Source organism: Neoarius graeffei, chromosome 17 (assembly GCF_027579695.1).
Source record: "Neoarius graeffei isolate fNeoGra1 chromosome 17, fNeoGra1.pri, whole genome shotgun sequence".
Lineage (NCBI taxonomy): Eukaryota > Metazoa > Chordata > Actinopteri > Siluriformes > Ariidae > Neoarius > Neoarius graeffei.
In genome coordinates this window covers 50,734,185-50,760,210 of record NC_083585.1, presented here as the reverse complement: position 1 = coordinate 50,760,210, position 26,026 = coordinate 50,734,185, and the positions used below count along the sequence as shown (strand labels likewise).

Genomic DNA, 26,026 nt, shown 5'->3' with positions numbered 1-26,026 from the left:
CAGGGTCACAGGCAAGCTGGAGCCTATCCCAGATGACTATGGGTGAGAGGCGGGGTACACCCTGGACAAGTTGCCAGGTCATCACAGGGCTTACACATAGGCTACATCCACACGACAATGGCAACGAGATTTTTTTTTTTAAATATCGCGTTCACATGGGCAACGGATCAGTAAAATTTCAGGTACATATGGCAACGCAACGCTTGCTGAAAACAATGCAATACACATGCCACACCTCTACGTGCGCTGTAAGACGGTCCCATCGAAGACACCAGAACAATAGAAGAAGTAGACGCATGAGCATAAACCCCTTCTTCTGTAGCATCAGCCACATAAAGTTTTGATTATTAATCAGTAGCGTAAAATGAAAGACGCGGAAAGAGGAATGAATGGGGGTAGATGGAAGCCGGTACGCCAACATTCTGATATCCTCCAGAATTCTTTAATGGTCCGGAATAAATTGAATGCTACACATTGATGGATTACTTTGTTCTTCTACGCCCTTTTTGAGGAATGTATTGTCGGACTTAAACCAACATCTGAAGAGGTGTGATTGCTCCTTTTTTTTTCCCATGTTTGCTGGCGGGATTGTTTTTGTTTTTGGAAAGCGCACGGGCGGTGCACGGTTTGGTACTGCTTCCGCAGTGTTTGGACTAAAGACTCTGCCCTAAGGGCTATTTTCTCACTCTCTCTCTCTCTCTCACTTTGCACCATTAAACAATAAATATTCACAGTGAAAATATTTTGTAAGCGCATTTCATGAACCAAGTTATAGGATTTGTTGACAACTCGCATCGAGTTCGTTACACTTCTACCCGGCGTGAAGCACTGACAGTCATGTGGTTGTGACGTCATCGTAAACAAATCCGTTCTACTCATCCAGACGACTTCGCAACGGCGCCGTTGCCAGATTTTTTCACTCTGGAACCCGTTCTCAAAAGATTTCGTTTTGGGGCACCCAAAATGCCGGTGCCGTGTGGACGCCAGGCCGAAACGATAAACAATTTTATCAGATTCACCTGAATCCGTTGCCGTGTGGACAGGGCCATAGAGACACACAACCATTCACATTCACACCTACGGTCAATTTAGAGCCACCAGTTAACCTAACCTGCATGTCTTTGGACTGTGGGGGAAACCGGAGCACCCGGAGGAAACCCACACAGACAACATGCAAGCGCCACACAGGAAGGCCTCCGTCCACCACTGGGCTTGAACCCAGAACCTTCTTGCCATGAAGCTACAGTACTAACCACTACACCACCATGCCACCCTGATAGAATTGCAACATTTTGAAATTATAATTACTTGGGGAAAAGTGTGCTGGCAGTAAAGGACTCAAAATGAAAGCTACTGTACATTTTTGTGTTCAAATCTGAGAAAAAAAAAAGCAGCCTTTAAAGAGGAACACAGTATTACCAATAATCTGATAAATGAAAAATCAAAATCTCATTCATCATAAACATTTAGGACATACTTGGACTTATTTAATGACTCATAGCACTTTCACGCTTATTAGTCCAGGGATTCCCAGGCATTTTGGGCAAATCACCCAAAATGGACATGAACTTTCTATGACAAAGCGCTGGCATTTGGGTTTTTCCTCGTTATTTAAAGTCATGCATGGAAAGTCATATTTACATCTGCCAACTGTGTTGGACGAGGTTATGTTTTCACCTCCATTTGTTTGTTTGTTTGTCTGTTTCCAATATAACTCAAAAAGTTGTAAACAGATTTTGATGAAATTTGGAGGAAAGGTGAGACATGGGCCAAGGAACAACTGATTACATTTTGATGCAAATCCGGATATGTATGCAGATCCAGGATTTTTTTTTGTCTCTTCCCAACATAACTCACAAAGCCGTGAACGGATTTGGATGAAGTTTGGTGGACAGCTTGAGTGTTATCCTAGGATCAAGTGATTTGATTTTGATGTTGATAATATGTGGCTTGGCAGAGGTATGGACTCTACCGGGTGCCCTTCTAGTTATTCATGTTTCTGAACATTTTCATGTTCGTTTTCTTGACTTTTGTGGTTCCACTGCTTCAGAGTCAGTCAAGTAGATCGATGGAAAAAAATGATTCATTTTTATTGCTGAACTTACAGTATTTACTAGTGCAGTATATCAGGAGAGTGAAAAATAACTAAATTAGCATATACACACTTAAATGTGGCTTTTCTGAATGTGACTTGCAGTAATATTTCAAAACAGCAACACACAAACATAATTATGTCTCCATAATTATCGTGATATTTATCATATTAATTTATAAAACAAAGTCACAAAATAATTAACAGTTATTCCGCAAAATCGAGTTGTACATGAGCTACATGCCTTGTCGGCTATAAGCCATGTACAACAATATTGAGTGGAATAACTGTTTTATTCAATCAACATTCACCTTATTTTGAGAAACAGAGCATTTTTATTTTTAGCAAATTCGATAAATAAAAACTTTATACAAAACATCCGACAAAATCATTTCCGCTTAGAATGCTAACAAATGGGTGAAATGACAGCAGCAATTTGTAAAAAATGCGATAATAATAATTCTTGAAAAATAAACAAAAAAAACCCATTCTTACCATTAAATACTTTTATGACATAATTTGTTGCTTTTTTGTATTTTTTTTTTTTTTTTGGGGGGGGGGGGGGGGGGGGGGCTGTTTATGAGTAGAGTTTTTATTTTGTCCTCGGTTGGTTCAGCAACACGCTCCACCATTTTGTTTTTCTCTACTTACGGTATATGAGCTGATAGCCTAGTAGTAGAGTAGCCAATCAGAGCGTGCGATTGCTCATATCCAGTGAATGTGGATAGAATAGTAAGAGAGATGATTAGTTTCTCTGACAAGGTCATGTTTTAAATGAAATGACCTGAATGAGAAACCTTGTATTAGTCCATCTGGTCTAAAATACAAGTCATGGTTGCTTCATTTTCTGCAGTCGAGTCGATTCAGAGTCAAATCTCTTTCTCACTGTAACTGAACTGTGCGAGATCTCTCTTGGAAGTAGACTGAGAGCACCTCGCTCAGACATTCTGCCTGTTTAGTCCACAACTGAGCGTCAGTGGTTTGTTTCACCTGAAAAACTGCACTAACGGGAAAAACACACCCGGGTTTGATTCAAAAGGACTATAAACATAAGCATACGTGAGAACACCCTAAAGAACTATTCCAGATAATAGGCACACAATTAAACAAGCTACTGTTCAGTTACTGAAGGCCATGTGATGTCAACAAGTAGTGAGAGAGTGTGAGTGTAGGCGGCTCTGAGCTGTCACATTAACAGTTTATTAAACGCATTTTCGACCACGGGTGAAGGAAAAGAATGTGAAGTATGTTGGATGGATGCATACATCACTGTTGTTTATCAGAACAAAATCAACTCCCTTCAAGCACCCCGTCTCCTGGCCATTCTTGCCATATTCCACCTCTCCCTCCCTCTCTCCAACCCGCCCTCCCTTCCTCTCTCTCACTCTTTGGCCTTCTATCTCTGATTTTACTTTCACTTCAGCCTTTTCATTCTTTCCAAATTGCATACATTGTTCTTTTATGCTCTTGTGCTAACTGTCACTAAGTCAAACATTTCCTCCTTCTCTAAATATTGTTGTTCCAAGATTAATGTCAATACTTCATTGACCAAATCAAGCACCACAAGAACACCCACACTGTGCCAAATTAACACAAATCACAGTGTTTATAGGAGTCCATATGGATACCAAAGAACACTAAAACAATGCTGTAGATTAAATTCAAGTCAACACTGCAAGCTATTCAATTATACACGTGTACTTAAAACTATACGCTTTAATTTTCATGGACATTTTCAGTTATTTGATTTGTCCTTCTGAGGAAATCCTGAAATGTGCTGTGTCGAACCCTCTAACAAAGTGCTTCCTAACAGAAAGCCTTCTTGATAGAACCCCATTTGCTTCCATTTCAACACTTTCAATGAAGAATTAAGTCAGTTCTATGTGGTTCTACTACACAGGTAACCTCTTGCGATGTTTTTTTCTTTCCCAAATCCAAGGTTCATTATGTGTGTGGCTTCGTGGAAAAACCCTGGAAAATTCTGAAGAAAAAAAAAGACAAACTTTCCTGAACTAAAATATGTCTCTCAATCACAAGTAATGTTCCAGCATTTAAGAGACTGAAAATAGAAAATGAGAAAGTTGCATAAAGATTTAATTCTGAGTACAGTGCAGCAGCAGCATGGACAGTCGTTATCTAATTCAGCAATGGCAACTTAGGGACTTTGCCTCTTGATTTGGCAACTTTTTAAACTCCTTTAGCAATTTTGTTTCGAAAAATAACCTAGCAACAAATCTAGTACGTTTTTGAGGAGTTTTCAGATCACATCTGTAGGTTATATGAGTTGAGAGGGCAGGTTCTGTTAACTCATCACCAGTGTGTAAAGTTTGACTGAGCTGTGCTGGTACCATTGCTACCAAATCACTAATCACCATTGCTTCCTAGGAACCAATCGGTGATCACCATTGCTTCCCAGGAACCAATTACTGATCACCATTATTCCCAACAACGAGTAACTGATCACTGTTTCCCAACAACTAATCACCATTGTTTCCCAACAACCACTCACCATTATTGCCTAATGACCAATCACCATTGTTTCCCAATGACCAATAACTGATCACCATTTTTCCCAACAACCAGTAACTGATCACTAATGTTTCCCAGCAACCAATCACCAATCAACATTGTTGCCCAATGGCCATTCCTTCAGAATGATCAATCACCATTGCTTCCCACTGACCAATGTTTCCCAATGACCAATCACTCATTACCATTTTCCCAACAACCAGTAAGTGATCACTGTTGTTTCCAATGCCCAGTCACTAATCACCACTGTTCCCAACAGCCAATCACTGACTACCACTTTCCTCAACAACAAATCCCCAAACACCATTATTGCCCAATGAACAATCACCAATGTTTCCTAACAACCAGTAACTGATCACCAATGTTTCCCAATGACCAATGACTGCTCACCATTTTTCCTAACAACCAGTAACTGATCACTGATGTTTCCCAATGACCAGTCACTGATCACAATTGTTTCCCAACAGCCAATCACCATTGTTGCCTAATGACCAATCACCACTGTTGCCTAATGACCAACAACTGCTCACCATTGTTTCCCACTGATCACTTACCAATGTTTCCTAATGACCAATCACTCATCATCATTTTCCCAACAACCAGTAACTGATCACTATTGTTTCCAATGCCCAGTTACTAATCACCACTGTTCCCAACAGCCAATCACTGACTACCATTTTCCTCAACAATGAATCACCAAACACCATTATGACCTAATGAACAATCACCAATGTTTCCTAACAACCAGTAACTAATCACTAATGTTTCCCAATGACCAGTCGCTGATCACCATTGTTTCCCAACAACCAATCAGCAATCACCATTGCTTCCCAATGACCAATCACTGTTGTTTCCCAATAATAATAATAATAATAATAATAATAATAATAATAATAATAATAACTTTATTTAAAGATGGAGCCAATTTAGCACCGCTAATCTTACATTGGGCCAGCTGACCAATGACCAACAACTGCTTCCCACTGCTTCCCACTGACCAATGTTTCCCAATGACCAATCACTCATCACCATTTTCCCAACAACCAGTAAGTGATCACTGTTGTTTCCAATGCCCAGTCACTAATCACCACTGTTCCCAGCACCCAATCACTGACTACCATTTTCCTCTACAACGAATCACTAAACACCATTATTGCCCAATGAACAATCACCAATGTTTCCTAACAACCAGTAACTGATCACTAATGTTTCTCAGTGACCAGTCACTGATCACCAGTGTTTCCCAACAACCAATCAGCAATCACCATTGTTGCCCAATGACCATTGCTTCCCAATAACTAATCACCATTGCTTCCCAATGACCAATCACCATTGTTTCCCACTGACCAATAACTGCTCACCATTGTTTCCCAACAATCAGTAACTGATCATTATTGTTTCCAATGCCCAGTCCCTAATCACCGTTGTTCCCAACAACCAATCACTGACTACCATTTTCCTCAACAACCAATCACAGATCACCATTTTTTGTTGACCTGCACACTTCTCTGTTCTTTATTTTAATGAGTTACTCCATCTGTAAACATTTCTGCTACATCTATTTCCTGCCTATTCACTACCATTGCTTCATTTTGTCTATATTCTGGATAACATTACACTGCCAGTAAATACATGAAGAGTTGGTTTGTGGTGCTGTTACCAAATACGTCTTTCTATAAGAAACATGTTTTCTGTTATTTTCTATTCTGATAAAACTCTAAAATTTGTACTGTATTGTATTGTGTCCTCGAAAATAGTGTATGTGTTTAGAAAATCTTCCTTCTTCATGTACCATGTTCAAATATTCAAATGGCCATCACAATTCAAATAATACACAAATGAACCTATGACAGCATCTGCTGAATTCCAGCATGTGTTTGAGCAAGGATTTTCCACTTTCATGTGAAAAGAGTTGACAACATTGATCTGATTACCAACTGAATGGATTATGGTTGTGGTTATGATTGGTTTTACTCTAGCATGTAACAAAGTATGACCTTCACCGTGTGAGGAAATCACAGGAAGGTTCGAACCACCTTTATTCAGACTGACTGTTTTTACGACCATGTTTGTTAAACTGGCAGGATAACAGCAAAGAAGGCAAAGTTAAAAATGAAATCAAAACATTTCTACCTGGTTTCTTCAAGCTGACTGCAACACAATGAAGTTTAGCAGGTTAGATTAACAGCTTTAATATAAACGCTCGCCTAAATCAAGCATGTCAAAACACGCCACTCAGTTACAAATGAGAAACCTGATTCCACTCGACTCAACTCCATGGAAGAAACTGAGCACCCTGTCCTGCTACCCCTAATGTGTGTAGTGTTTTAGTGACGAGATGTAAAATTTTTGAGCTAACCATGATAAACATGACCATGAGGTAAGGCATTTCATGTCTGCTTGCAAGGAATAGCTGCAGTTTATCGGTCTGGACTCTCCTGTGTTCAGGTTTCTCCTAAGCTCAGAAATGCAGCTGAGTCTGAACATCACCTACATGACAGAATGCTGGGCCTCGTTTTGTCACGCATCTTCTTCAGTTTGCCCCGGAAGTCCTCGGGTAAATTAGCCATCCGTTCCAGCATCATCCTGTCGTGCCATGTGCACGAGTCCGTCTGCTCCGAGTCTGGCATGTCCAGCTGGCACCGTGCCCGTGGCTCTTCAGCCTTTACTCCGTGGAAACACTGACATCTGCTTTACTTTACTTCTACCATCTGAGCCTAGCTCGCTCTCTCCCTCTCCCTCTTTTTATTTTCACTCTCGTATTGTAACTTTCTCCTGGAGAGCTGAGTCTTTATTTTGTGTTGTTGCTCGTGAAAGTGTGTGTGTGTGTGTGTGTGTATGTGTATGGGTGTGTGAGGTGATCCAGGCACATTTTAACACTCCCTGCACTTGTCAGAGCAGTTCAGCCAGTTACAGAACAGCAGCTCATGAAAATGGGCAGGTGGAGGGATAGAGAGAGAGAGAGAGAGAGAGAGAGAGAGAGAGTGTGTGTGTGTGTGTGTGTGTGTTATTCACAGAGAGGAAGTGTGGTGGTCAGCCAGGGTGTGCAATTTGCAAAAACTCCCCTCCTTAAGGCAGCTATCGCACACAAGCCATTTCCTTAAAACAGTCATTCCCTGCCCTAAATGTTCTATGTTCATGCTTCAGTAGTCCGGACGTGGAATTGTCAAATAATTCACGACACACTTTCAGCTACACAACCTGAATACCATGTACAAAATTACAGTGTAAGATTTTTTTTTTTCATTTTGAAATCTCTAGTTTGCCATTACATTGCCATTTACAGTACCAACTTTCTTATTTATTTATCTACATGTTCTAGTAAAAGTGTGCATTTTAATTGAAACACTATTTTCATTATTTTTAACCCTTTCAATCAATAAAATCGTATTGTTTTAGTTTAATATCCAATACTGCTCTTTTACTACACAACAGTGAAACCATTTGTCTTCGATCCAATTAAATTTGTCCTGCCTGTCAATCGATTCACAAATTATTTACAAGAGCCATTCAAAAAAATGACTTGCCTGTGAATCAATTCACGCAAAGTACTTTTAAGAGTGTGCATTTTCATTAAAACACCATTTGAGTTATTAATTGAAATTTTAATTTTTGTTCTTTGTGCATCTTTCAAAATGAATGAATCACTTGCAGTCATTTGACTCTGAATCGACTCTCACAATTCGCTGACCAGAGTCTTCTAAATTAACGAATCAATTGTCTGTTAATCGATTCTCACAATTCATTTGCAAAAGTCATCCAGCCTGCCTGCGACCCTGTAGAACAGGATAAGCGCTTACAGATAATGGATGGATTGATGGATGGATGGATGGATTATAAGGAATGAATGATTTGCAAATTATGCATCACTACCAAGTAGGCTTATTAGTATGTTTCTGTATGTTAGTTGTTGCATAATGAAATTTCACTGGTAAAAATAGACAAAAAAATAAAAATACCTTCCTATGAAATGAGTCCTGTGTGAATCATTTGCCATTTTCTAGCTGAGTTTTTTTTTTGAGTAAGAGTGTTCATTTTAATAAAAAAAAATCCATACATTGATTTTCATTATTTTAGTCTAGAAAATTATGTATTTTTTTTTATTTTACTATCCAATACTACTGTTGTACTGTCTTTCATCTCATTTAATTTCAGTTTATTGTGCCTGTGAATGGTTTCTCACGATTCACTGACAAACGAGTCATAACTAGATAGAACTCGACGCCAACAGCGTCGATGGGGATGCCTCCGCCTGGTAGACTACACACCTTATTAAGTTGTGATTTGGGGATGGACATATGACCTCACAGTAATCTTGACCTGTGACCTTTTAACTTCAAAATCTAATCAGTTCATGTTTGTCCCAAAGCGCACAAATGGTGAAAGTTTGGTGAAATTCCTTTCATTTGCCTTGGAGATATTGTGTTCACAAGGTTTTCAGACAGACATTTGACCTCACAGTGACCTTGACCTTTTGATCTCAAAATCTAATCAGTTTATCTTTGTCCCCAAATGCACAAATGGTGAAAGTTTGGTGAAATTCCTTTCATTTGCCTTGGAGATATTGTGTTCACAAGGTTTTCGGACAGACGTTTGACCTCACGGTGACCTTAGACGTTTTAACCTCAAAAACTAATCAGTTTGGGGGCATCGTGGCTCAGGTGGATAAGGTGCCATACCATAAATCCGGGGACCCAGGTTCGATTCCGACCTGAGGTCATTTACCAATCCCTCCCCGTCTCTCTCTCCCGCTCATTTCCTGTCTCTACACTGTCCTAGCCAATAAAGGTGAAAAAAGCCCCCCAAAAATCTAATCAGTTCATGTTTGTCCCAAAGTGCACAAATGGTGAAAGTTTGGTGAAATTCCTTTCGTTAGCCTTTGCGATATCGTGTTCACAAGGTTTCGGGACGGACGCACGGACAGATGGACAACCCGAAAACATAATACCTCCTGCACCTTAAGGTGGCAGAGACATAAAAAAAGAATCGATCATTTTCATTTCCATTCAGTTAAAAGAGTCATTCAAAACGAATGAATCATTTGTAAATTTGTGAATGACTCATCACTAGAAAGCAGGCTTTGTCAGAGATTTCTGCACGCCGGCTATCGAGACAGATACAACACGATTCCTGTTAGCGACTCCTGTCTAAATCACTTGCCACTTTCCAGCTGCCCTTATAAAACAACGAGACAACAGCAGCCCACGCCTAAATGAGTGAGGTTTTTCCAGGGTTGACACACATCTGCAGTACAAACACACAGTGTGTACACTTCAAGGCGTTTTCTGTTTTCAAAAGTTCTCTGGCTTTCCAAAGAAAAGGCATATTGTATGCCAGGAAAACTCATTTTGACTAGATGTTCACACCTGAGCACTGTCATTTTCAGCATGCTGTAAGCTGTAATTTTCCACTGAGTTTGGGTGCAACCCTGGGACATCCCAAACAACGTTTTGCAAATCTGCAGCTTACAATATATGAATGAACAAAGAAATTGTAAAAATGTTTATGATAGCAAGATTACATTTAGGATTTTCTTACAGGTGGACAGGTGGAATTATTATTCAGTGATATTCCATAGCTCTGAGTGTGAATGTGTGTGTGTGTGTGCGTGTGTGTTTATATACTTCCGGGGACCAAATGTCCCCACAAGGAAAGTAAAATATGAAAATTTTGACTTTGTAGGGACATTTGGATAGTCCCCATCAGGAAATTGCTGGTGTGTGTGTGTGTGTGTGTGTGTGTGTGTGTAGGTGTATTAAATTAAAAAAATAATAATAATTAATTAATGAAAAAAAAAACAGTTTTGTTTTCAGAACTGTGGTTAAGATCAGGGTTAGGTTTAGGTGCAGGCACAGCATGGATTAATTGCAATAATAAGGTGTAGTGAGTGGTTAGCGCTGTTGCCTCACAGCAAGAATGTCCGGGTTTGAGCCCCGTGGCCGGCGAGGGCCTTTTTGTTCGGAGTTTGCATGTTCTCCCCGTGTCCGCGTGGGTTTCCTCCGGGTGCTCCGGTTTCCCCCACAGTCCAAAGACATGCAGGTTAGGTTAACTGGTGACTCTAAATTGACCGTAGGTGTGAATGTGAGTGTGAATGGTTGTCTGTGTCTATGTGTCAGCCCTGTGATGACCTGGCGACTTGTCCAGGGTGTACCCCGCCTTTCGCCCGTAGTCAGCTGGGATAGGCTCCAGCTTGCCTGCGACCCTGTAGAACAGGATAAAGCGGCTAGAGATGATGAGATGAGATCATGCCAATGCAAGGTCCTCACAGGGATAGTGAAACAAACGTGTGTGTGTGTGTGTGTGTGTGTGTGTGTGTGTGTGTGTGGTCAAACCTGAAATATAGGTCAGCCCTGTCAAACTGCACCTTCAGCATATACCGTGCCCAGGAAAAGAGCTCTTTAACGAAACGCCAGCCTGACGTTTTAATATAAACTTACACTCCCAGTCACACACCCTCACCTGCCTAACTTGAGCATCTAATTGTGAAAACAAATACACACACTGTGTATTGTGTAACAAGGTTGTTGTACTATGAACACACACCATTGACTGCGTCATTAGTATTTTGCATGTTAAGCTTTTTGAGCTCTACAAAGTGAAGAATAATTATGATTTTTTTTCTAGCTCTTCTCACCTCTTGATTTTAATGGTATGGAATCGAATTTTGAGACCTACTGGAGTACTTCTCAAAATTCATGTGTTAATGAAAACCATATATTGTGAAAAGGAATGTGTTTGCCAGGGCCAAGGAGACAGTTTTATCTTTGTGTTGACCTTGGGTTTGAAACCTAGGTAAGATGTTTTGGGAAAGGATTGCTTGGTATGTGGCGAGTTGAGGATTGAGGACTGAACCTCGAAGGGACAAGACCTGTGTATGTACATGACACTTCAATAAAACGACGTATTATGAAACCGTTCTTCAAGTTTGTGCTTGCATGCATCTTTATTAAGGAAAAAAAACCAAAAACAAAACAGAAAATTACTTCACAGTCCATCAAAAGAAAGAGCTTTACACTGAGAGCTTATTTTGATAAGATTAAGATCCTGTATATCTTGGAAAGCAGTGGATCAAAACAGGGGGAAAAAGCACATCTGATGTAAAATATAAAATATTTTATCCTTGAAAGTGAGAATTGATCCTGTATTGGGATGGGATGCTGCTTTTACAAAGTACGAATGTTAATTCCCAGTTATTCAATTACAAATGTAAAAGCTTGACATTGCACCAATGGATGCACCATGTTCTCATAAATTCCACACCTGTACACGATTGAAAAAAGTTATGATACGAGAGCGCCCTCTGAAGTTTGTCCTGCTCCAATGCAGTCAGTGCTTTTGAACAACAAAGCAGTAACAAAGTGAAAAACACATCCACACCCCTTTCCAACACAACACAAACAAAAACACACCTTTATCATACAGCAAAAATAAAAGCACTGTCCCGAATCCACCGAGAGAAGCATTCCTTCAAAATTCGAAGCCGCTGACGTGCTACAGATATGTAAAGATATGCTACAGGTATGTATTCAGAAGTGTGTGTCAGGTCACGGATGACCGCAGAGGTATACAAACTGTTCAAGCGATAAGCCCAACACCTCGGACCAGCGAGAAAATTCAGCAAACTGTTGCCATGGTGAGGAACATTTGGATTTGCAAAGGCAGAGCGAGCCCTGGTGAATAATTGATAAGCAGCTATTATTAGTATAAACTCATCTAAAGTTAACTGCCTGCTGGCCTTCATGTCTAACTTTGAAAGGAGTACGATCCTGATCTGCTACGGTAAATGAATCAGCCAAGAGACACAGGATGAAATCAAGAAGCCTATCAATGATCCAGCTCCATAAGTCGCTCTTAAATCATGTATATATCAGGAGTTGTACAACTGTGGAAGGTGTCGGTTTATAGGGCACAAGGAAAGCTTATATCAGGGGTTTTCAGCTCAAATTTGTAAAGGTCCAGTTACACAAATTTCCTTACTTACACAATCATTCTTTGTTGAAATACCTGAAATACAATTGATGAATTCTGACAAACAGCAAAAAAAAAAAAAAACTTAAAAAACTGTAGCACCCATTGCTGAAAATGTTAATGCTGCCTAAAACAATAAGGTGTCAGCATTAACTTTTTCAGCAGTTTGTGCTACAGGAGCTCTTCTATGGGATCGGAACATATGAGCTAGTCTTCATGCCCCATGCAAATCAACGAGCCTTCGACACCCATGGCCATGTCACCGGTTCTCCTGTTGTATGTCCTTGGACCACTTTTGGTAGGTACTAACCACTGCATATTGGGAACACCCCACAAGAAGTGTCATTTTGGAGATGCTCAGACCCAGTAATCTAGATATCACAATTTGGCCCTTGTCAAAGTCTCTCAGATCCTTACGCTTGCCCATTTTTCCTGCTTCCAACACATCAACTTCAAGGACTGACTGTTCTCTTGGAGTGGAATATATCCCACCCCTTGACAGGTGCAACTGTAATGAGATAATTAAATAATATTGGCTGGCGTTGAGTGGTATATCAGATATATTCCACTCAGCTAGCATGATATTGAACGAGTAGCTGAATGGAATATATCTGATATACCACTCAACGCCAGCCAATATTATTATTATTATTATTATACATTCCTTTCGAGTGTTCAAAGCGTCTTTCTCTTTCAAAATTCTCTCAAAATCTTCTGTATTTAATGAAGCAAACCTGGCGGCCATGTTTGTTTACAAATTGTCACAGTCTCTCGCTAGCGCATCAGTTTTACGTCTCCGATATGTGACGTCAAGTTGTCTTTACAACCATGCAATATCCTAAACCATATTCAATGCTCATTCTCCATTGGGTAGAGTGACGTAATATACATAGGATAAGCGATATGCTAACAATATTGCATGCTATCAAACCGATGAATGAAACCCGCTAGAAGGGAACAGAACACGTTTTTATTCCATCGAAAAAGTGTCCTGTATGTATAATAATCAATATTATTCACTTCACCTGTCAGTGGTCATAATGTCATGGCTTATCAGTGTGTGTGTGTGTGTGTGTGTGTGTGTGTGTTATATATATATATATATATATATATATATATATATATATATATATATATATATATATATATATATATATATATATATGAGAAAAGGTTCCCCCAGGGCATCACACATGAAAAAGGCATTACACTATTAAGCAAGAAATAAAACATTGATTAAATGAAAATATTCAATAATGGGATGATGTGATATGGCCTGATGCAAAGCGTAATGTTCCCACCCTGAATGTGATCATTTTCCAATATCAGCACATTCCATAGTGTTTTATATCGCTTACACTATTTCTCAACGATTACAAATATTTTTTTTAAGTACAACACATCGTACTTGTAACTGTTATCACTTACATTATGCTGGTTATTAACAGTCATTCCCTCACTAAGTTCTCTTTTTCTCTCTCTAGAAATTGCTAAGACAAAAAAATGAATCTTGTTCCCAAGAAACTGTAAATTCCTTGATGCTAAAGACTTTCCAGTGGTGAACAAAAAATCTAAACAAACAAACAAACAAACAAACAAACACCCTACTGAACGCTTACAAATCACTAACACTGGAGACTCCTTCCATCAATGTCAAATAAACATTATGGAAAACGTCATCATGTCAAGGATTATACATCTTTGTTTATTCATTTATTATTATGTTGAGCATCGACTATACAAGTGAGTTGTACTAACAGAACATCAGTGTATTAAAATGAGCATGTTAATATAAACCTGTGATTTGAATTCCAGTCAGAGCTGCTCTTACGGACAATTAATCAAACCTTCTCCCCAGTCAGATTTGAGAATTCAAGAGCACGATGGTATATCAGTTTCTAAGATCATCCACAAAGCAGGATGAGTCTTTCTGTCTCAGACACCATCTGGAGCTCACACCCCCTTTAAGATAAGATAAGATAAGATAAGATAAGATAAGATAAGATAAGATAAGATAAGATAAGATAAGATAAGATAAGATAAGATAAGATAAGATAAGATAAGATAAGATAAGATAAGATAAGATAAGATAAGATAAGATAAGATAAGATAAGAAGACCTTTATTATCCCACAGTGGGGAAAATTCCTGTTACACTGGGGCAAAAAAGTATTTAGTCAGTCACCAATTGTGCAAGTTCTCCCACTTGAAAAGATGAGAGAGGCCTGTAATTTTCATCATAGGTATACCTCAACTATGAGAGACAGAATGAGAAAAAAAATCCAGAAAATCACATTGTCTGATTTTTAAAGAATTTATTTGCAAATTATGGTGGAAAATAAGTATTTGGTCAATAACAAAAGTTCATCTCAATACTTTGTTATATACCCTTTGTTGGCAATGACAGAGGTCAAACGTTTTCTGTAAGTCTTCACAAGGTTTTCACACACTGTTGCTGGTATTTTGGCCCATTCCTCCATGCAGATCTCCTCTAGAGCAGTGATGTTTTGGGGCTGTCGCTGGGCAACACGGACTTTCAACTCCCTCCAAAGATTTTCTATGGGGTTGAGATCTGGAGACTGCCTAGGCCACTCCAGGACCTTGAAATGCTTCTTACGAAGCCACTCCTTCGTTGCCTGGGCGGTGTGTTTGGGATCATTGTCATGCTGAAAGACCCAGCCATGTTTCATCTTCAATGCCCTTGCTGATGGAAGGAGGTTCTCACTCAAAATCTCACGATACATGGCCCCATTCATTCTTTCCTTTACACGGATCAGTCATCCTGGTCCCTTTGCAGAAAAACAGCCCCAAAGCATGATGTTTCCACCCCCATGCTTCACAGTAGGTATGGTGTTCTTTGGATGCAACTCAGCATTCTTTCTCCTCCAAACATGACAAGTTGAGTTTTTACCAAAAAGTTCTATTTTGGTTTCATCTGACCATATGACATTCTCCCAATCCTCTTCTGGATCATCCAAATGCTCTCTAGCAAACTTCAGACGGGCCTGGACATGTACTGGCTTAAGCAGGGGGACACGTCTGGTACTGCAGGATTTGAGTCCCTGGCGGCGTAGTGTGTTACTGATGGTAGCCTTTGTTATTCTGGTCCCAGCTCTCTGCAGGTCATTCACTAGGTCCCCCCGTGTGGTTCTGGGATTTTTGCTCACCGTTCTTGTGATCATTTTGACCCCACGGGGTGAGATCTTGCGTGGAGCCCCAGATCGAGGGAGATTATCAGTGGTCTTGTATGTCTTCCATTTTCTAATAATTGCTCCCACAGTTGATTTCTTCACACCAAGCTGCTTACCTATTGCAGATTCAGTCTTCCCAGCCTGGTGCAGGTCTACAATTTTGTTTCTGGTGTCCTTTGACAGCTCTTTGGTCTTGGCCATAGTGGAGTTTGGAGTGTGACTGTTTGAGGTTGTGGACAGGTGTCTTTTATACTGATAACGAGTTCAAACAGGTGCCATTAATACAGGTAACGAGTGGAGGACAGAGGAGCCTCTTAAAGAAGAAGTTACAGGTCTGTGAGAGCCAGAAATCTTGCTTGTTTGTAGGTGACCAAATACTTATTTTACCGAGGAATTTACCAATTAATTCATTAAAAATCCTACAATGTGATTTCCTGGATTCTTTCCCCCCATTCTGTCTCTCATAGTTGAAGTGTACCTATGATGAAAATTACAGGCCTCTCTCATCTTTTTAAGTGGGAGAACTTGCACAATTGGTGGCTGACTAAATACTTTTTTGCCCCACTGTATATATATATATATGCGCTATCACCACTGCTGTTCTGCATAGGCCTGAACCCCCTCAGTCAGATCATCACGAAGAGCGGCTACGGGTACCGATTCCGTAGTGGGGCAACAATCAGCCACCTGCTCTACATGGATGACATCAAGCTGTATGCCAGGAATGAGCGAGAAATAGACTCGCTGATCCACACCACCCGGATCTACAGCGATGACATAGGGATGTCATTCGGATTGGACAAGTGTGGCCGGATGGTCTCAAAGAGAGGCAAGATGATCCGGACTGAAGGGATTGACCTACCAGAGGGCAACATAGGTGATATCCAAGACAGCTACAAGTACCTTGGCATCCCACAGGCTAATGGAAACCATGAAGAGGCCACAAGGAAGTCAACCACAGCCAAATACCTCCAGAGAGTAAGGCAGGTCCTGAAAAGTCAGCTGAATGGTAAAAACAAGGTCCGAGCCATCAACATGTACGCACTACCAGTCATCAGATACCCCGCTGGTATCATAAACTGGCCAAAGGAGGAGATAGAAGCCACAGATATCAAGACTAGAAAGCTCCTCACCATGCATGGAGGGTTCCACCCCAAGTCCAGCACCCTGAGACTATACACTAAGCGGAAAGAGGGAGGCTGAGGGCTAGTGAGCGTCAAGACCACGGTCCAGGATGAAACATCGAAAATCCGAGAATACATCAGAAAGATGGCCCCAAAGGATGAACTGCTAAGTGAATGTCTCAGGCAGCAGAACCCTGATGAGAGTGCAGAGGAGGAGGAGGAACAGACAACCTGGAGAGACAAACCCCTACATGGCATGTACCACCGTCAGATAGAGGAAGTGGCTGATATCAAGAAATCCTACCAGTGGCTGGATAATGCAGGACTGACAGACAGCACAGAGGCACTAATCATGGCAGCACAAGAACAGGCCATAAGCACAAGAGCCATAGAGGCCAGGATCTACCAGAGTAGATCAGACCCAAGATGCAGACTGTGCAAAGAAGCCCCTGAAACAGTCCAGCACATAGTAGCAGGGTGTAAGATGCTAGCTGGATCAGCGTACATGGAGAGGCACAACCAAGTGGCTGGGATAGTATACAGGAACATCTGCAACCAGTATGGAATAGAAATACCCAAGTCCCAATGGGCCATACCACAGAAGGTGGCTGAGAACAACAGGGCCAAGATTCTGTGGGACTTCAGCTTCCAGACTGACAAACAGATCCTGGCTAACCAACCGGACATAGTGGTGGTGGACAAAGAGCAGAAGAGGGTGGTGGTGATAGATGTGGCGATCCCAGCTGACGCCAACATCAGGAAGAAGGAACATGAGAAACTTGAGAAGTATCAAGGGTTGAAAGAGCAGCTGGAACGGATGTGGAAGGTCAAGGGTTGCGTGGTCCCCGTGGTAGTGGGGGCACTTGGGGCAGTAACCCCCAAACTGGGAGAGTGGCTCCAGCAAATCCCAGGAACAACATCTGAAGCCTCAGTCCAGAAGAGCGCAGTACTAGGAACATCGAAGATACTGCGCAGAACCCTCAAACTCCCAGGCCTCTGGTAGAGGACCCGAGCTTGAGGATGACATGGATACCACCCCCCCGCCGGGGGTGAGAAGGAGATTTTTTTGTGTGTGTGTGTGTGTGTGTATAAAGAATTGAAGAATACATGTGTGTCTAAGTCGTCAAAAAAAAAGAACATTAGAAAGAACTTCATGTTACATGATGTGAAATGTTCTGAAACAGGAGTGGCTGGGATAATTAAAACCAACGTCTTTCAAAGATAAAAAAGACATCAATACATGGTTTAAAGCGAGACGGCCTTTCGATTTCATAAAATCAGTGAAATTTAGTTCGCTCTGAAATTTGGTCATTGTGATAGATGTTTATTTCTTGTTTGTTTATTATTATGCCTTATTTATCTCCCCAACATTATTTAGGTATGTTTTTACTTTGTTTGTTTTTGAATATTGTTCAAATGAAGCAATGTCTATACAAAGCAATGATACTGAGAATTGTATTAACTGTTATTTTGCAAAAAAAGAAAAGAAAAAAAAGATGTTTATTTCTGTAATATCTCACAAAATATCAGGCCATTCTGTGGCTGGGAAGTTATTTAATTTGAGGGGATTCCCAAGCAAATAATGTGCATGAAATCGGTCTCTTCGTGCAGGCAAGCAGACAGGGGAAGTCTGTGTGCGCATGCGCAGGCTTACCTTCTTCTTCTTGTTTTAAGTTTCACGGCAGCTGGCATCCACAGTGTTGCATTACTGCCATCTACAGGTTTACCTTTGAGCGTGCACTGACAGTTCCAACATTCTGTTGCTAAACGAACAGCTGATCACACCGAGGTGCTCGCAGAGCACCGATATTTATTAGTTTGGTCCTGCGTTTCCTTTCCTTCGTATATAACATAACGTCTTTTCTTCTCGCTTTCCGTTACTGTAGTCGGTCTTTCACGTTTCATTCGCACACTCACGTCCTCCATTTTTCTCTCCTGTTTCAAATTTGTATCCCACAATGCCTTGCGTGAACGGGGAAAGCCCACCACGTGATGCATGACGTAGTATCTTGAATTGGGTCATGGTGAAGCAGGAAAAAATAGCGGAGAATTTAGGGCCATGTGGCTGTAAATTCATTAATTGTTCTGTTTTAAAAAAAAGTAATAAAATTGGAAATCTGTGATTCGAATTCAGTAGCTTTCAGTTTACTAAACAAAAATAATTGGGTGTCGGGGAAAATTATTTTTATGACCTACAGTACACTTGAAAAATCTGAAAGGCAGTCTCGCTTTAATTATTTTCACATCAAATTCTGGATTTAATTCACACACACTGGCCACTTTAATAGGAACTTGTTCTTGATCCTAAGATCCCTGTTCTTGGCTGCAGGAGCGGAACCCAATGTGTTCTTCTACTGTTGCATGCTGAGATGCTTTTCTGCTCACCGTGGTTGTAAAGAGTGATTATATGAGTTACTATATCCTTCCTGACAAAAAAGCTTGAACCAGTCTGCCCATTTTCCTTTGAGCTCTCTTATCAACAAAGCGTTTGTTTCCACCCACGGAACTGTCGCCCACTCATTCGATGTTTTTTTGTTTTTCGCACCATTCTGTGTAATCTCTCGAGACTGCTGTGTGTGAAACCCCAGGAGATCAGCAGTTTCTGAAATACTCAAATCAGTCCATCTGGCTCAAACCAACACCCATGCCACAGTGAAAGAAAGTCACACTTTGAGATCACAATTTTTCCCATTCTGATGTTTGAACATTGTGAACATTAACTGAAGCTCTTGATTTGTATCTGCATGACTGTATGCACTGTGCTGCTGTCAAGGGTTCGGCTGATCAGAGAACTGCATCAAACTCAAGGTGTACGTGTGCTCCTAATATAATGGCTGGTGAGTATAACGGTCCATATAAACACATATAATGGCTAGTAAATACTTAATACACCATACACATCTGTATGCTTCATTTTAAAGTTGACTTAAAATGATGTGACATTTGTGTTTAGGTACAGTATCTCAGGAAAATTTCATTCATGTGGTTCATCTGACTGCACAACAAAGAATGATGGATTTGTACTTTTTTGGTCAGTTGCACCAACAATACTGTACTTTTAACCTTTTATAGGATGTGGTTCATTGTTAATACCAGTGGTACTGTCGTATTGTTTTTAATAATATATATCTACTTCATGTACTGGCAGAACCAAGAGGAAAATCCACCCACTTTTTTTTTTTTTTTTAATCTCACAGTGAGCAAAAACATAGACTAAAGCCAAGAACTTCACATATGCTGTACAAGCCAGACACAGAAATATAAAAGGATGCTTTAAAGTGAGCACAGGTCTTGGTGATGCATGTCCTGTCTGTCTACATTAGGACGCTGTAACTGGACTGAAATACTGAAATTGCTTAACAGGTTGCAGCTTCATCATTGTGCATATAACCGAGCAATTTTGACAATCACATCATAGTTGTAAATGAATATTTAGAGAAAAAAACCTTCATACAGTCTTTGAGATTACAAGAAAAAAGTCGTCATATAAATAATAAACTAAGACACCTGTCTGTCTTGTTATTTATGTTGTTTATTGTACTTAGATAGCTATATGTTTAGGTAGCTAGATGTTTAGATCGCTAAATGCCAAATTAGATAGCTTTATATTTCACAATTATTCCACAAAATCGAGTCGTACATGAGCTGATAGCTGACGAGGCGCGTAGCACCGAGTTGTTTATAAGCCATGTCCGGCAAGATTGACTGGAATAACTGTTTTATTCTAACCGCATGCACTGAATTTTGAAAAACAGAGCATTTTTATTTTTATTTTTTTGCAAATTCGATCAATAAAAACTGTATACAAAACGTCCGACAAAATCATTTTCGCTTAAACGGACTTCTTAAAAACCTATTGATGGCTGCACGAATTGACTTTAGTGTTTTTTTTTTGTAGAAAGTGTCGTCTTGCTGTCGTCCCGAGGTATAGAATAGCTTTAGACATTTCTTTAATTCTTCCTTGGACATTTCAGTGACGTAATTTTCAAACTTCTTTGAGGTTTTGAACCAGTCTAAAAAAAATTCAACAAATTTTACTGCTTAAAGATGAAGAATGTAAACAAACCAGCGAAATGACAGGAGCAATTTGTGAAAAGTGCTATAATAATAATTCTTGAAAAAAAAAAGATATGCTCTTAAGCCTAGGTCACAACCGGACGGACGATTTTTTGGCCGTGCGATTTTTGGCGTTTCCCAAATTGCTGTGTTTTTTTTGTTCATGGAGAAAGAAGCACGTTGGCCTAAGTTTGTCTTGCAACTTGAAAAAAACGTAAGCGCCCGTAGAGTTTGTTTGACATGACAAAGAACCTCTGCGGCCGGTCTGTGGCCAGTCTACGGCTCGAAAATCAGCACGTCACACGCGCGCCCTCGGTGCGTTTCACGCGCGCCCTCCGTGCATTTCTTGCGTTTTTTGCATGTAGACCGGCCGTAGGAGCACGTACGACCGGTTGTGACCGAGGCTTTACCATCAAATACTTTTATTCCATATTTTCTTGCTTTTTTTGTGGTTTTGTTTTCGAGTAGAGTTTTTATTTCATCCTCGGTTGGTTCAGCAACACGTGCCGCCATTTTGTTTTTCTCTAGTCACGGTATATGAGCTGATAGCCTTGTAGTACAGTAGCCAATCAGAGCGTGCGATTGCTCATATCCAGTGAATGTGGATAGAATAAAGAGAGTTATTTATATGCCTTATTTTGCCATCTTCGAATTTCTCTATAACGGTATTTCAGTACACTGTATACTTGTATATGGACGTATTAGAAATAAAACTCTCTTGAACCTTGAATCTTGAACATTGAATAAAGTTGTAATGAAAAACAAAGTCAGTATTATGAGAAAAGGTGCACTCTTCTAAGAATAAAGTCCTAATACGATGACAAAACAGCACATATCAGAGCACCATTTGTGTGTTAAAATGAGGTAAGTTGAGAATTTGGTGAAGTTATGCTGACGTATGTGGAAGTCTCTTTTATTGAAGGAGGAATTGCAGGCAGTGGTCACCTTCAAGGCTAGCAAAGGTTACACCTGCATCGACATTATATATTACGTATTTACTCTCAAATTCTTGCATTTTTTTTTATTTTTAAAGCAGTACCCCTAAAATGTCAACATACAGCAGCATCATCAATGGTTGGTTGGTTGGTTGATTAAATTAATAAATAAATAAACAAACAGAAAGGTATGAATGATGGGCGGCACGGTGGTGTAGTGGTTAGCACTGTCGCCTCACAGCAAGAAGGTTCTGGGTTCAAGCCCAGCAGCTGACGAGGGCCTTTCTGTGTGGTGTTTGCATGTTCTGTCCGTGTGGGTTTCCTCCGGGTGCTCCGGTTTCCCCCACAGTCCAAAGACACGCTGTTAGGTTAACTGGTGACTCTAAATTGACCGTAGGTGTGAATGTGAGTATGAATGGTTGTCTGTGTCTATGTGTCAGCCCTGTGATAACCTGGCGACTTGTCCAGGGTGTACCGGTACCCCGCCTCTCACCCATAGTCAGCTGGGATAGGATCCGGTTTGCCCTGTACAGGATAAGTGGTTATGGATAATGGATGGAAGGGTATGAATGAGTGAGGCTGAATTCTTTCTAGCCCAGACTGTAGATTCGTGCAGCCTATCAGTATCAGGTGATTACACAGAAAGAAAGCATATTTTTTCCTTTGGAAGAGAAATTAAACATAGATATACTGACGTACACATTGTCCAAGGTACAAATTACACAAACGAATAGACAAAAGAACAGTACGTTTCATAATTTTTGGTTTGAATGTTTGGTATTTGGAGAAAGCTCGGCATAAACCCAAAGAGTATTACAGACATGACGCACATGAATAGATTCAAAATCATGAATGCTGCTGCCTATTAGTCCTTAAATATGTTTATCAAGTGTGTTTTTAATGTCACAGATGAGAATGCGATGTAAAGAACTGCTCAACACTAATATCTTAACTGTGCAGCTATTGACAGTTATTCGAGTTTAACTCTCCCGTCTAATATCAGTTCCAGCCATCACAGCTTTCAAGCTAGTTCTGAAATCCGAAGGGACGTGGACTGGGGTACTACGTTCCCAGAGTTGAGACTGTTCTCCATCAAAGGGTGAGTGCTTTCTGCTTCACTGATAATGAGGGCTTTCAGAGTATCTGGGTCCTCATTCTGCACCTGTCCCCAAAACTGTCTGTCTGTCAACAGTTCAAGGAGGAGCCAACATGCATTTTGGCAAATGCAAATGCAGAGCGACTGTTCAGAGGAGGAGATAAAGCACCGCAAGCCAATAACAGCACAAGAAACCAGGTGCAAAGCCTGTCTTGATCTTAGGCTCAGCTGCCAAGTATCCAGTTACAGCCAGGTGATTATGTTCATCTTGGATCGGTCATTGATACGTATAACAAGCGCTCATTGTCCATCCATTTTTGGACAAGAAAAGGAAATAAGCCAGATAAACAAAGGAGCATTACACCTTTGCATGGGTGTCAACTGACTCAAGTGACATAACACGCTATAGTCTGTGACCGTTACTGTGTCACTTGTGTGTGTGTGTGTGTGTGTCATGTCAATAGCAGACAGACTCACATACGAGCAGGCCTACGGTTTATTCAGAAGCTTCAACTCATCTCGCAGCAAGAGATTCAGTGGAAATTTGTGCAGGCGGAAATTTGTGAACATGAAAAATAACACTGCAATATAAAGAGGAGAGGAGGAGGAACACAATTATGTAAATGCTTGGCATCAGCACTGCTATCAGCCCCCACACACATATTTATAGCGGAGCACTAAACACACATATCTGGTTGCCTGAGAAACAAGAAGACCATTTCTATTGAATAAAGTCATGACCGTTTAATGGTATGGATTTTTATCATTGTACAGTACAAACACACTTAAACTTCACTTCCATCTAGTTTTTAATACTGATGCAAGTTCAACTTTCCAGATCAATACATGGAACGGTGCATAAATATGTATATCCCTGATGGTCATTTAGACATGCCCAGTCCATCATACTCTTTAATTAGGTATGCTAGATTTGAAGAATCACTTCTTCTTTAGTTCATATATGATAAACATGCCTTTATGTCACTCATGTGATTCATCTGACCCTTTTGTAAATTAATCTATTACAGGAAGTAGGTTGCTCTTATGGCCAGGGCTTTGTCCGTTCCAAAATCGAAACAGGGTGAAGTGAGAAAGCTACTGAGGGGGTTTCGATCCCATACCCGCCTTATTAAAGAAGGAACCTTATTCCTTCAACCTTACAAAAAGCAACAGCTTCATGTACTGTACAGTATGATGCACAAGCCAGAGACAGAAAAGGATGCTTTAAAGTGTGTAGAAGTCTTGCACAGTGATGCGTCTACTGTGTCTATATTTAGGATGCTGCAGATGGAATGAAATCCTGGAAGTGCGCAACAGGTTGCAGCTTCACCATCGCGTCACCAAGATCATTTTGGAATACATGGAATAAACACAGGACCTACCGTAGGAGAAAACGTGCTCTACAGCATCCTCTGGTCTGATGCTGAGGTCCGAGTCCATAGAGCTCGTGCGCGTTTAAAGCTGCGGCTCAAAACGCAACTGGGCCATGCGCGCGGCAGTGCGCGCCCCCGCCGCGCGCCTCCTCTTCCTCGATCTCCTGCGCGTCACCTGCTCCGGGTCCAAAGCCTAAATATCATCACTGGATACACTGAAGAAGGCTGGTCAGATTATTAGGTACACCGAAATGAGCCGCAAAAATACCCAGTTTCACAAGTTTTGAGGATATTTCTATGTTAAAAGTCAAATAAAGGATTAAAAATATACTTCTGCTCTGAATTTTCCCCAAGCACCTTGATACCTATAACAGCACGCATACCAAACTCTAAAAAATTCTATTTCGATGATACAGCCTGTTATTTCTTGACTGTTCTACGTACTTTGACTAAAACAACTCTTCAAATCTGTGAGTCGACTCCTAACGTTCACCTCAAAGAACCGAATCAAAGAGCCGACTCGTTATTATAGGGAAGCTAGGCAAGCTGGAGCCTATCCCAGCTGACTACAGATCGCCAGATCATCGCAGGGCTGACACATAGACACAGACAACCATTCACACTCACATTCACACCTACGGTCAATTTAGAGTCACCAGTTAACCTAACCTGCATGTCTTTGGACTGTAGGGGAAACCGGAGCACCCGGAGGAAACCCACGCGGAGAACATGCAAACTCCACGCAGAAAGGCCCCTGTTGGCCACTGGGCTCGAACCCAGGACCTTCTTGCTGTGAGGCGAGAGTGCTAATGACTATACCACTGTGCCACCAGGGCACATCCATCCATCCATCTATCCATTATCTGTAACCACTTATCCTGTACAGACTCGCAGGCAAGCTGGATCCTATCCCAGCTGACTATGGGCGAAAGGTGAGGTACACCCTGGACAAGTCGCCAGATCATCACAGGGCTGACACATAGACACAGACACCCATTCACACTCACATACGGTCATCAATTTAGAGCCACCAATTAACCTAACCTGCATGTCTTTGGACTGTAGGGGAAACCAGAGCACCCGGAGGAAACCCATATAGACATGGGGAGAACATGCAGACTCCACACAGAAAGGCCCCCGTTGGCCACTGGGCTCGAACCCGGACCTTCTTGCTGTGAGGCGACAGTTCTAATGACTACACCACTGTGGCACCAGGGCACATCCATCCATCCATTATCTGTAACCACTTATCCTGTACAGGGTCGCAGGCAAGCTGGAGCCTATCCCAGCTGACTATGGGCGAGAGGCAGGGTACACCCTGGAAGTTGCCAGGTCATCAAAAGGCTGACACATAGAGACACACAACCATTCACACTCACACCTACGGTCAATTTAGAACCACCAATTAACCTAACCTGCTTTGGATTGTGGGAGAAACTGGAGCACCTGGAGGAAACCCATATAGACACGGGGAGAACATCTAACAGCTTAACATCTATACTACGTCATTGTTATGCACCGATGAGCAAGGTTGCACTGGCTTTTAGTCGTTTATTATTTTGGATTTTATGTACTCATGTTTGTTATTATTAACCTGAATTTACTATTAGATATCTGTCTTTTGATATCTATCTATCTTGGTTGTTTTTGGCCTCGACCTTGG

At 40.9% G+C, this 26,026-nt stretch overlaps 1 protein-coding gene across 5 annotated transcripts in view; it reads right to left on the bottom strand.

The window, feature by feature from the left end:
• frya (furry homolog a (Drosophila)) overlaps nucleotides 1–24,456 on the bottom strand; it is a 237,667-nt gene extending 213,211 nt beyond the window's left edge. For 2 of the 5 annotated variants that reach the window (XR_009650200.1, XR_009650199.1), the window contains exon 1: nucleotides 7,116–7,474. Coding sequence is in view for 3 of the 5 variants with exons in the window: in XM_060897700.1 (XP_060753683.1) it covers nucleotides 7,116–7,251 (136 nt within the window). In the remaining 2 variants the exon portion in view is untranslated. Of the gene's footprint in view, nucleotides 1–7,115; nucleotides 7,475–24,372 lie in introns of those variants that run through there. The other 3 variants (XM_060897700.1, XM_060897701.1, XM_060897703.1) reach the window with 2 other exon arrangements.
• Between the last annotated feature and the right edge of the window lie 1,570 nt (nucleotides 24,457–26,026).